Source organism: Vicia villosa, linkage group LG3, assembly GCF_029867415.1.
Source record: "Vicia villosa cultivar HV-30 ecotype Madison, WI linkage group LG3, Vvil1.0, whole genome shotgun sequence".
NCBI lineage: Eukaryota > Viridiplantae > Streptophyta > Magnoliopsida > Fabales > Fabaceae > Vicia > Vicia villosa.
In genome coordinates this window covers 60408197-60420022 of record NC_081182.1, presented here as the reverse complement: position 1 = coordinate 60420022, position 11826 = coordinate 60408197, and the positions used below count along the sequence as shown (strand labels likewise).

General features: G+C 31.9%; 2 protein-coding genes across 2 annotated transcripts; both read right to left on the bottom strand.

Moving 5' to 3' along the window:
• Positions 1-215: 215 nt before the first annotated feature.
• On the bottom strand, positions 216-1739 carry LOC131658169 (uncharacterized). Its single transcript, XM_058927498.1, has 2 exons — positions 1692-1739; positions 216-536 (listed from the first exon to the last, which is right to left on the bottom strand). Exons 1-2 carry the CDS (start codon positions 1737-1739, stop codon positions 216-218), a joined length of 369 nt encoding a protein of 122 aa, XP_058783481.1.
• An 8072-nt stretch (positions 1740-9811) lies between these two features.
• Positions 9812-10696, bottom strand: LOC131655888 (uncharacterized). Its single transcript, XM_058925688.1, has 3 exons — positions 10516-10696; positions 10314-10439; positions 9812-10234 (listed from the first exon to the last, which is right to left on the bottom strand). Exons 1-3 carry the CDS (start codon positions 10630-10632, stop codon positions 9848-9850), a joined length of 630 nt encoding a protein of 209 aa, XP_058781671.1. The 5' UTR covers positions 10633-10696; the 3' UTR covers positions 9812-9847.
• Between the last annotated feature and the right edge of the window lie 1130 nt (positions 10697-11826).

Below are 11826 nucleotides of genomic sequence, written 5' to 3'. Positions count from 1 at the left end.
AAAATAAATTAGTAATGGGCTCCCTAACTTAGCACCCCCCACATTACTAACACCACCATTTGGCCCAACCACTAACATTTTATAATTTCCAAATAATCCCAATAAAATGCTGATTCGAATAATTAATTTAAAACTTAATTAAATTAATAAATAAGAATTTTCGGGATGTTACAACTCTCCCTTACTAAAAGAGTTTTCATCCTCGAAAACATACCTCAATTAAAGAGTTCCGGATAGGAATGTTTCATCTGGATCTCTAGCTCCGAAGTGACATTCCCATCAGCCGGTCCTCCCCAAGCTACTCTTACCAAAGCTATCTCTTTGCCACATAACTGCTTATGTTTCCGATCTTCAATCCTCACAGGTAAGGCTTTAACGGTCAAATTGTCTTTCACTTGTACATCATTTACTTGGATCACATGGGATGGACCCGCAACGTACTTCCTCAGTTGAGATATATGAAATACATCGTGCAAATTTGCAAGCATCGGCGCCAAAGCAATAGGATAGGCTACTTCTCCTACTTTTTCAGAAATCTGAAACGGTCCAATAAAACGCGGAGTCAACTTCTTTGACTTCAAGGCCCGACCAATACCCGTCATAGGAGTAACCCTCATAAACACATGATCTCCCTCTTAAAACTCAAGTGTTTTCCTCCTCTTGTCATGGTAACTCTTCTGACGACTCTGGGAAGCTTTCATCTTCTCTTGAATCATCTTAATCTTCTCCGTAGTCTGTTGTACAATTTATGGTCCGATCACAGCACTCTCACCAGATTCATACCAACATAACGGAGTTCGAAATTTTCTACGATATAACGCCTCAAACGGGGTCATACCAATACTCAAATGAAAACTGTTATTGCAGGTAAACTCAATCAAAGGTACATAACTATCCCAAGCACCTCATTTTTCTAGCACACAACAAATCTTCCAAAGATTGAATCATCCTCTCAGTCTGTCCATCCGTATGCGGATGATAAGAAGAACTCAGTCTCAACTTATTACCCAAAGCCTTCTGCAAACCTTCCCAAAACTTTGACGTAAATCTCGGATCTCTGTCAGACACGATACTCGAAGGAATACCAAGTAGGCTAACTATCTTCTCAATATATAACTGAGCCACCTTCTCCATCGAATAATCCATTCTTATTGGTATAAAATGTGCAGACTTCGTTGACTTGTCCACAACAACCCAGATAGCTTCACAATTCTTAACAGTCCTTGGCAAACCAGAAACAAAATTCATTGATATTATATCCCACTTCCACTCAGGAATAAACATCGATTGCATAAACCCAGATGGTTTCTGATGCTTAACTTTTGACTTTGACACGTCAAGCAAGAGTATACAAATTCAGCAATCTCTTTTTTCATTCCAGGTCACCAAAACAGCTTTTTCAAGTCATGATACATCTTGGTAGCACCAGGATGAATACTTAATCCACTACGGTGTCCTTCTTCCAGAATACTCTTTCGGAGTTCAGCAACATCAGGAACACAAACTATGTCACCAAACCTCAATATATCATTCTCGTCAACTATGATTTCACCGCCTTTGCCTTGATTAATCAAAGTCAACTTATCGATCAATTCAACATCAGCTTTCTGACCCTATCTGATCTCTTCAAGAATGCCGCTAGTCAGCTTTAGCATACCCAATTTAACACTATTAGGAGTGCCTTCACATACCAGACTCAAATCTCTGAACTGTTCAATCAAATATAACTCTTTCACCATTAGCGTAGACATATGCAAAGTCTTCCTACTCAATGCATCAGCAACCACGTTTGCCTTACCAAGATGGTAATTCAAACTAAAATCATAGTCTTTAAGGAATTCTAGCCACCTCCTCTGTCTCATATTAAGCTCTTTCTGATCGAAGAGATACTTCAGACTCTTGTGATCACTGAACACCTCGAACCTCGAACCATGCAAGTAATGTCGCCACAACTTCAAAATGAAAACCACAGCTGCTAACTCTAAATCATGAGTTGGACAATTCCTTTCATGCACTTTGAGTTGTCTCGATGCATAAGCTACCACTTTCTGATTTTGCATCAACACACCACCTAAACCCATCAGTGACACATCACAATATACCACGAACCATTCCGTCGGATTCGGTAAAATCAAGATAGGAGCACTTGTCAGCCTCTTCTTCAATTCTTGGAATCTTTCTTCGCATTTTGCATCCCAAATAAAAGCATGACCCTTCCTAGTCAATTTAGTTAATGACAATGCTAACTTTGAAAAGCCTTCGATAAACTTCCTGTAGTAACCTGCAAGACCAAGAAAACTACGAATCTCTGACACTGATTCCAGAGCTTCCCATTGAGATACTGCTTCTATCTTCGTAGGATCAACAGCAATACCATTCTTAGAAATCACATGTTCGAGAAAGCTAACTTCATCCAACCAAAATTCACACTTTGACAATTTGGTGAAAAGTTTCTTTTCTTTCAACAAATCTAACACAGTTCTGAGATGTTCTGCATGCTCTTCTTCGTTCTTAGAGTATACCAAAATATCGTCTATAAATACTACCACAGACTTATCAAGATAAGGATGGAAAATCCTATTCATATACTCCATAAAAACACCAGGTGCATTAGTAACTCCAAACGGCATTACCGAATACTCGTAGTGTCTGTACCTTGTTCTAAAGGCAGTCTTCTGACTATCGTCCTCCTTCACTCGAATTTGGTAATATTCAGACCTCAGATCAATCTTACTAAATAGACAAGCTTCAACCAGCTGATCCATCAAATTATCAATCCTTGGCAATGGATATCGATTCTTGATGGTAACCTTGTTTAATTATCGGTAATCTACACATAGTCTCATAGAGCCCTCTTTCTTCTTTACCAACAATATCGGCGCACCCCACGGAGAAACACTTGAAAGAATGAATTTCTTCTCAAGCAACTCTTCAAATTGTTTCTTTAGTGCGACCAACTCTGATGGTGACATACGATATGGTGCCATTGACACCAGACTAGTTCCTGAAACCAATTCAATAGCAAATTCTACTTCTCTTTCCGATTCATTCACATCTTCTGGAAAAACTTCCGGAAATTCACATACTACTGGTAATTCAGTACGTACTACCTTCTCTTTCAGGTCCATCATCGTGAACAACATAAACACCGTCGCACCATCCTCAACGGCTTTATTCACTTGTCTAGCAAGTCACAATATTCTTCTTACAATCAGCAGCAACATGACCCACTTCCTCACACTTGAAACACTTTTTCTGGTTCAACTTGCATTCATTCCTACGGTGCCTAATCTCGCCACAGTTGTAGCACCTGACAAAAGCACTGGAGTCTTCCCCACTAGGCTTCTTCCAACCACCAGTCTTTGGATTACCTCTACCATACGATTTACCTCTATCCATAGGCTTCTTACCCTTTCTGTCAACTAACTCGTGAGAGTGAGATGACTTCAGCTTAAGGTTATCCTCTTCGAAGATCTTGCTATAGTCCACCAAATCGACAAATCGCTGAATCCTCTGATACCTGATACCTTGCTTGATCTCATCACAAAGACCATTCTCAAATTTGATACACTTTGAGAATTCTCTAGCTTCATCATTGTTGTAGTGAACGTAGTACTTTGCCAACTCAACAAACTTCGAAGCATATTCTGGTACCGTCATATTACCTTGAGTCAGCTCCAAAAATTTAATTTCCTTTCGGCCTCGTATGTCCTTAGGGAAGTACCTTCTCAAAAACTCTCTTTTGAACACAGCCCAAGAAATATCCACACCATCAGCATCCAATTCGGCTCTAGTCACCATCCACCACTCATCAGCTTCTTCGGACAAAATATGTGTACCATACCTCACCTTCAGATTCTCTGCATAATCAATGACTCTGAAATCCTCTTGATCTCCTTTAGCCACTTATGAGCACCTTCAGCATCATGCGTACCCTTGAACAACGGAGGATTGTTCCTCTGAAAATTCCCCAATTGCCTGTCAGCACCAATCCTGGATCCATTTGCATTTCCTCCCAGCACACCAGCAATCATGCCCAGAGCCTCAGCGATAGCATCATCGTTTCTTCCACCTCTTCCAGCCATTGCTCTGCTTAAATCACAAACAATTTAATCAGAACAAAAGTATCGACAAGTTAACTCGTACTAATCACATACACAGGAAATACTGACACTAAGACAGTGGTCATAACGACCGACTATGCTTTGATACCACTATTGTAACACCCTTCTAAAACCCCGCGACAATTATATAAATTTATTCAGAGTACATGAAAATAAGGGTGCCACAATTCAAAAATTAATTAAACATCGTACAGCTATGTCATGCATTCATTGAGGCAATCATCATAAAAATTAAAACACTTCATGTTAACACAGCGGAAACTAAATCACACGGATTAAGTTTAACATCTCCAAAACTATATCCTTCAAACATAAAATAACAACCAGAGTTATAAAACATAAACTCTAAACGTCGCGTCCTAAGTGTTACAAATATCAGAGCATGACACCTGACGCTAAACTAAACACACTGACTCATGAGCTAATCCTCACCGAGTCGAACAACCGCTATCCTTAATCTGAAAATGACAACATGTAAGGGTGAGTCTCATCATAATTAACAAATGTTATATAGTTATAAAGCAATAACATATCATAGTCGCACCATTCACCCAATTGTATCATACACAGACATTCAGACAAGTTTCATCGTCCCACACAACCAACACATAATCAATATTTATAACACTAGAAAGGCATCCAATCATGTTATAAAAGCATGCATATGAATGAACTGACATCATGCATGTGGTACCAACATCATCAATGAGAATAACCCATGACCGATCCAACATCAACAAGATACGGCCCTGCAAGCACAGATTCCACACAAAGGGAATCAAGCCCTTCACTGATCCAACACATCATCATGGATACAACCTCAACAATGAATATGAATGAATGCAAACATACCTGAACATACTTATACCATTGTCAATTCTATGAGTAACATCATCAAATACTCAATTTGTCATAATCATCATCATCAAAGCATGTATATATATATATATATATATATATATATATATATATATATATATATATATATATATATATATATATATATATAGAGAGAGAGAGAGAGAGGTGGGTTATATTGACTCCAAGAGTAAGTTATAATAACTTACTCCACATCTTGACCATTAATTATTTTCAATCTAATGGTTAAAAATAATAAGTCATTAAATGTGGAAAGAGAAAACTATTCCTTATTGTTTTTAACCATTAGATTGAAAATAATTAATGGTCAAGATGTGGAGTAAGTTATTATAACTTACTCTTGGAGTCAATATAACCCTCCTCATATAGAGGTCCTCATATATATATATATATATATATATATATATATATATATATATATATATATATATATATATATATATATATATATGCGCATCATTCAATTACAATCACATCATTAATCATCACAAAGATTATTTCACAAGGTTCGTTTAACTCAAAATGGTACACGAAACGGACCAACGGTTCAAAAATTATGAGTTTTACAAAATACTTCATTTTTCGAAAACCATCAGTGGTAATCGGTTACCCAAAGGCCAGTAACCGGTTACCGTATTTTACGAAACTCATTTTTCTGTTTTTTGAATGGGTAATCGGTTACCCCCCTTTCAGTAACCGATTATCGACTCCCAGGCAGCAATCCATGCCTTTTCACACAGCGGTAATCGGTTTCCCTATCCTCAGTAACCGATTACTGTGTACCTCCAACCCCAAAAGTGCAGATTTATAGCATTTCAAGCATTCCAATTCCACTCTAATTCTACCAGAACGGTTTCAAGAAACCAAAACTCATATATAACACACAATACACATCATAATACACATATCAAACATCAATTGACATCATAACAACACTAACATTTTAGGTTTCAACAAAAATAACCAATTATCATCCAAAGGTTCCAAATCCCTAAATCTATTGTATGACCCTATCGATACGAATTATACACCTATTTTGTACTATCATTCCATAACCCGATAATAGATGTTAACCAGATAAGTCCCCCCTTACCTTAGCCAAATTCTTGATTTGGATCCTCTTCCTCTTTGGTTCTCTTTCATGTTCTTCAACTCTACCTCTCACAGCTTCTCTTTTCACGATCTAACTCCGTTTCTCTTATTTTCCTTTATTTTATGAAAACATAAAATAAATTAGTAATGGGCTCCCTCACTTAGCACCCCCACATTATTAACACCACCATTTGGCCCAATCATAAACATTTTATAATTTCCAAATAATTCCAATAAAATGCTGATTCAAATAATTAATTTAAAACTTAATTAAATTAATAAATAAGAATTTTCGGGATGTTACACTTTCTCCCACCCAAATTGCATGTTTTAAGCTATTCATGTACGAGTTTTTATCTATAAATAGTACCTTAGTTCATTGATTTCATAAACAAAATTTTGGTAGAGCCAAAAGTTGTAAAAGCATAAATAACTTACATGGAAGTGTTTATCCATTTTAATTTCTTGCATCTTCAACCTTTTATTCTATTATTCTTGCTGCTTATTTTTAATTTATTGCTGCATTACTTCAAGTTTATGTACCGGATAAAAAACTTCACTGGGCCAATTATTTTAGAGAATTTCTTTACCCACCTCCTAACTTTTTTAGTCATCTTTGGCAAATTTACCAAAATACCCCTTGTTTCGGAAATACATTTCCGGAAACGTACTTTTATTGAAAAAAAAAGGTATTTTCGGAAATACACTTCCGAAAACACGAAAAAAAGTGTTTTTAGAGATGCATTTCCGAAAACACCCCTTTTTGAATTTTCGGAGATGCATTTCCGAAAACACCCCTTTTAGGAAGGGGTGTTTTCGAAGATGCATATCCAAAATATTCCAAGACCAAATTGGTCTTGGAATGTTTCGGATATACACTCCCGAAAGAATTCAATAATTATTAAAAAATTAAAATCAAAGTGAATCAATACAATTAATAGGTATAAAATAAAGGTGAATCAAAATTTTCTAAACAATTTTAAAACAATTTTAAACTTAAAAATTATTTTACTAACTTATATAAATCAAAAACATCTTAATTTCATAAGTAAATTTTGAATTATATAAAATTAAATATAAAATTTATTTATTAAATATAATTAAGACAAAATATATTTTTAATTTTTTTAAACTAAATAAAAAATTATAACTCATTTTTAATTATGAATCAGAATAGAAATATATAAATACATAATTATAATTATTAATTTTGTAAGTGAAATATATAAATAAAAAATTATAATTTATTTTGTAAGTGAAATTATTTTAATTTTTGTAATTAAAATTATTTTAAATTTTAAAATATGAATCAGGATAGAAATATATAATAACTATTATTCATAACTCATAAATTATATCAAAATATATAATTATTATTATTCATTACTCATAAATTATATCAAATTTATGATATGTGAATTAATTAATATTCTAAAATTAATTTTTGAGATTTTTTTAGATTTTTTTTTGTTGTTTCGGAGATGCATCTCCGAATTAGTCAAAATCTCAATTTTTGAGATTTTTTCGGAAATTCATTTTCGAAGTTTGGAAAAATTTTAAAAAAAAAATATTTCGGAAATACATTTCCAATAGGGTTTTCGCTGGGAATGACACCCATAAGGAGGTGGATAAAGAAATTTTCTTATTTTAAGCAATTTCAGTATACATTCATCATTACAGGCTCTATTTATATGTTGTATTTTAATATGTTTAGTATGAATGTCATGAAAATAAGCTATTTATTTATTGTTTTTAACATGTCAACGTAAGTCTGTGGAGTTCGGAATGTGAAGATTGTCGTATCGATGATAATGTAATGAACCGTAAGTTAAACTTTATAATAAGAATTATTTTTGGATCTAAAAAATTATGGTTTAAATGTTAAATATTTGTTACAGAATTATTTTTGGATCTAAAAAATTATGGTTTAAATGTTAAATATTTGTTACACAAGTAGAAACAACTTGATACCGATTTCAACTTGACAAATTGAAAACAATATCTGACTATAAAAATTAGAAATTAATTTTTAAATACAGCGAAAGTGTTTTTCCAAATTAATTTATAATAGACACGCTAAAACGGGGGTTTGTAAGTTTAAAATCCGGTAACGGACACGCAAAAGCGGACGATTCCTTTAAATTATTTTTTCTACTAAGAATATATTTTAAGTGAGAAAATATTATTTTTTAAAAGGGAGTTTGAAGCTGTAATTTGTACCACATGCAAATAGTTCACGGTACATCTAACTTTTTTTTTAGAAAATATATTCTCGTTATATATAATAATAAATTGCAATTTGTATGAGTATTAATGTTGGACGAGAATTACATTCCAATTTTTGGTTATTAATATTAATTTTAAACTGTTAGTTTTTAATTACGAAAAAAATAATTTAAGTTGTCTTAGATTAGATAAACACAATAGTAGTAGATAGTAGCAGTACCTATCTATTGGATTTGGTGTCTATATAGAATTGCCAATCTTTTATGCTAAATCGATAAAACCTTGCATTTGCGGCCTTATCACCAATAATCTCTCCAATTACAAGTTATACTTATAGACAAGGCATACCGCTAGCCATTATTTTGCATAGTTCAAACCATTTCCTTTCAGACTATTCTCATTGCACATTTTCCATGGCTATGCACTCCTAGAAAATGTTCTATAGTTTTTCACCTAATTCAATTATTTCCATTTAATTGGACAACTAACACATAAATCAATGAGATCCTTTATTGAATTGTTCACTACATAAATCAATGTGATCCTTTTAAGTGAACTACGTGATATTACGGTTTCTTCTTTAACATCGAAACATAGAACACAAACATGGCAACACATGATCAATTCAAATTCTTCAATTAGGTTCAAAGGGAATAGATAGAACAAAAAAATTAGAGTGATTTTAGAGTATGTAGTCGGTTACATGATATTGTGTGGCTTCTGAATCATTTTTTTAAGAAGTAATCGATTACTTACTTCTGGTTACCACTCTATTCTGGTTCAACAATCCACTTGTTTTCAGCCAAGTCTCCTAAAACCAAGGGGACATAGCATAAAACCAAGGTGACACTAGATGATTTTACATGTGAGCTCTCAGTTTTCCTACATACAATGAAATTTTGGATGGCTATTCAAAGTTAAATCCTAGAAGAGATCAATCTCCAACGCATAGACCTCAACATGCTCACATAAAAAAAGATCATCACACCAATTCAGATCATCAAACCAAGCTAACATGCATTAAGCAAAGATTCAATCCCAAGCCCATCATAAGATAATCCTAAATGGCTATCCCAATTAAACCGAAGGAACCCCACCTTGAATGGTAAAAGTTGAGTTTAGAAGGATGAGATGATAATGATGATAGAAAATTCCTAGATTTCTTTAACATTCAAAGTTCCTAACATGCAAGCAAGAGATCATCAAAAATAATGAATGGTATTAATTAAGAATAAATAAGAGTTTAGAATAAAACTTAAAATGTATTGTCAACATATTAATAAAAATATATATTTTTTAAATTTCAAATAAAATTATATTAAACTTTTCAAAAAAAAAAAAAAATCTTTAAAAGATTAGACCGAAATTTAAGACCAAACAACTGCCTCATTAAAAACCTTATCAAAAATATTCAACCGAATAAAATTGATAAAAGGAAAAAAGAGTGCAGCATATACATTAATATAAATATAAATAGTGTCAACCATAAAGTTATAAATATTTCTAACTACAACTACTACAGTTTCTTAATCATCGCTATCATCTTCTTCATCATCTTCTTCATCATCTTCTTCTTCTTCATCATCTTCCTCCTCATCTTCTTCTTCATCATCTTCTTCATCATCTTCTTCTTCATCATCATCTTCCTCTACTACTTCTTCTTCTTCTTCTTCATCATCATCCTCATCTTGATCATGTGCATAAACAATTCCTTTAACTAGCCACCCATCATTTATTAAGAACCTGCCATGGACCATTTCACGAGTGAACTTAGCATAACCATTATTTCCCCACTTAATTCCATGTGAATTTCGAACAAGCCAATAGTTTGGCCCAAAACCTACTACAAGGACACCATGTCTTTCAAATTTGTCAAAAGCTGATTCATCAATAGGTCCACGGTATACCACATCCTGTGAGTATAATTAAAACAAATTAAACAAAATGGTATAATTATTTTTTGGTTAAATAAAATATAAAAAATTTATTTACCTCTTTTCCCAAATTATCCATTTCATCTATCCAATCTATTTGGACCATGACAGGTCCTTCATGTCTCACATTCCACTCCATGTGAATAAGCGATACAGGAATAGATGTCTCAATTCTTAATACTACCTACAATAATTTTAATTTATTGTAATAAAAGATTAATTATTATGAAACATAAAAGAAATTAAATAAAAAGAATTACCTGACGTTCCCCTGGAGTTTCATATATTCCTTTATATGGACATGTTTCTTCTAAAACACACCCATTATCCCTAATCCAATTTAGAGTTTCCGGATATGACATTCCTTCGTCATTCATCGTTTCATCATGAATTAAATTGTTGTAAAGATCTTGTGGCGAGAGAAGTATACGGTCTATTCGTTGTTTGTGGTGCAGTGCTTCAATTGCAGCACAAACCACAAATGCAAAACAACACTCTAATACATATTTCATAAAGTTATTATTGCTATTAATATTATTATTATAATAAAATTAAAAATATAATAAAAATACTAAATACTTACTTCCCTTTTTTTGATTTCTTATAGGATTTAAAATTCCACGAAGTCTCCAGTCAAATGTATCTCCCTGCATTAATTAAAATATTGTTATAACAAGTAAAATTTATTATTTTGAAATATGATAAACATCTTTAAATTTTAATTGAGCAATATTATATTAGAATAAAAATAAAATAATTAATTATATAAAATATATAATATTATAAGTAAATCTTATAAAAACAATCTCTTATCATAAAGGTCATAGCACAACCCATAAGCATGCTCATTTAATGCATGTGAGGCTTGAGTCCCGACAAAATATATAAAATTCTTATAATAATACTGTTATATATTTTAGTATTAAAAAGTACTATTATATTTTCTCAAGCCTCTATAAAATTAATTAGTAAAAAAATTAGGATATATTATTCAAAGATTAACTAGTAAAATTAATAATTGAATTAGTGAATAAATATTAAATAATATAAATATGTAGATTTTAAATTAAAATAATTGTATTAAAATTAAGAGAAAAAAGATAAACTTTTAAATTTTTTTGAATTGCTTATAATTAAACTTAATAAATTAGTAAGAAAAATTATATATTTTTAAATAAAAGGTAACCAAATAAGTTTACTTTGATGCTTTTATAAACTCAAAAAAAAAAATTAAAAAAAGAATATATAGGTATTTCTTTAATCTATTATACTTGTTTTTATTTCCTCTTTAATATTTAATGTTTATGATTTTATTTTTCAATTAATTTTTCTCAACTGGTACATTTTTTAGCAAAACATTTTTTATAATTAATTTTATGTTTATCTTATTTTATTTTTAAGAGTGGTAAATTAGTCAAATACTTTTTGTTTAATTTTTCATTGTTGGTATTTTATTTATAAAAAATTAGTTTTGTTAACAAATTAAATCAAACATTATATTGTTAATTGTGATTGAGAGATATAGTTATAATAAAATGAAACAAAAATAATGGAGATGAAATACCTCCATA

Coding starts and splice junctions, on each gene's coding strand:
- LOC131658169 (XM_058927498.1), bottom strand. CDS start 1,739: ATGGTGAAAGAGTTATATTTGATTGAACAGTTCAGAGATTTGAGTCTG. Junction 537..1,691: donor AGTTCAGAGATTTGAGTCTG/GTATGTGAAGGC, acceptor GGACCGTTTCAG/ATTTCTGAAAAAGTAGGAGA.
- LOC131655888 (XM_058925688.1), bottom strand. CDS start 10,632: ATGAATGACGAAGGAATGTCATATCCGGAAACTCTAAATTGGATTAGG. Junction 10,440..10,515: donor AAACTCCAGGGGAACGTCAG/GTAATTCTTTTT, acceptor AAATTATTGTAG/GTAGTATTAAGAATTGAGAC. Junction 10,235..10,313: donor TGGATAATTTGGGAAAAGAG/GTAAATAAATTT, acceptor TTATACTCACAG/GATGTGGTATACCGTGGACC.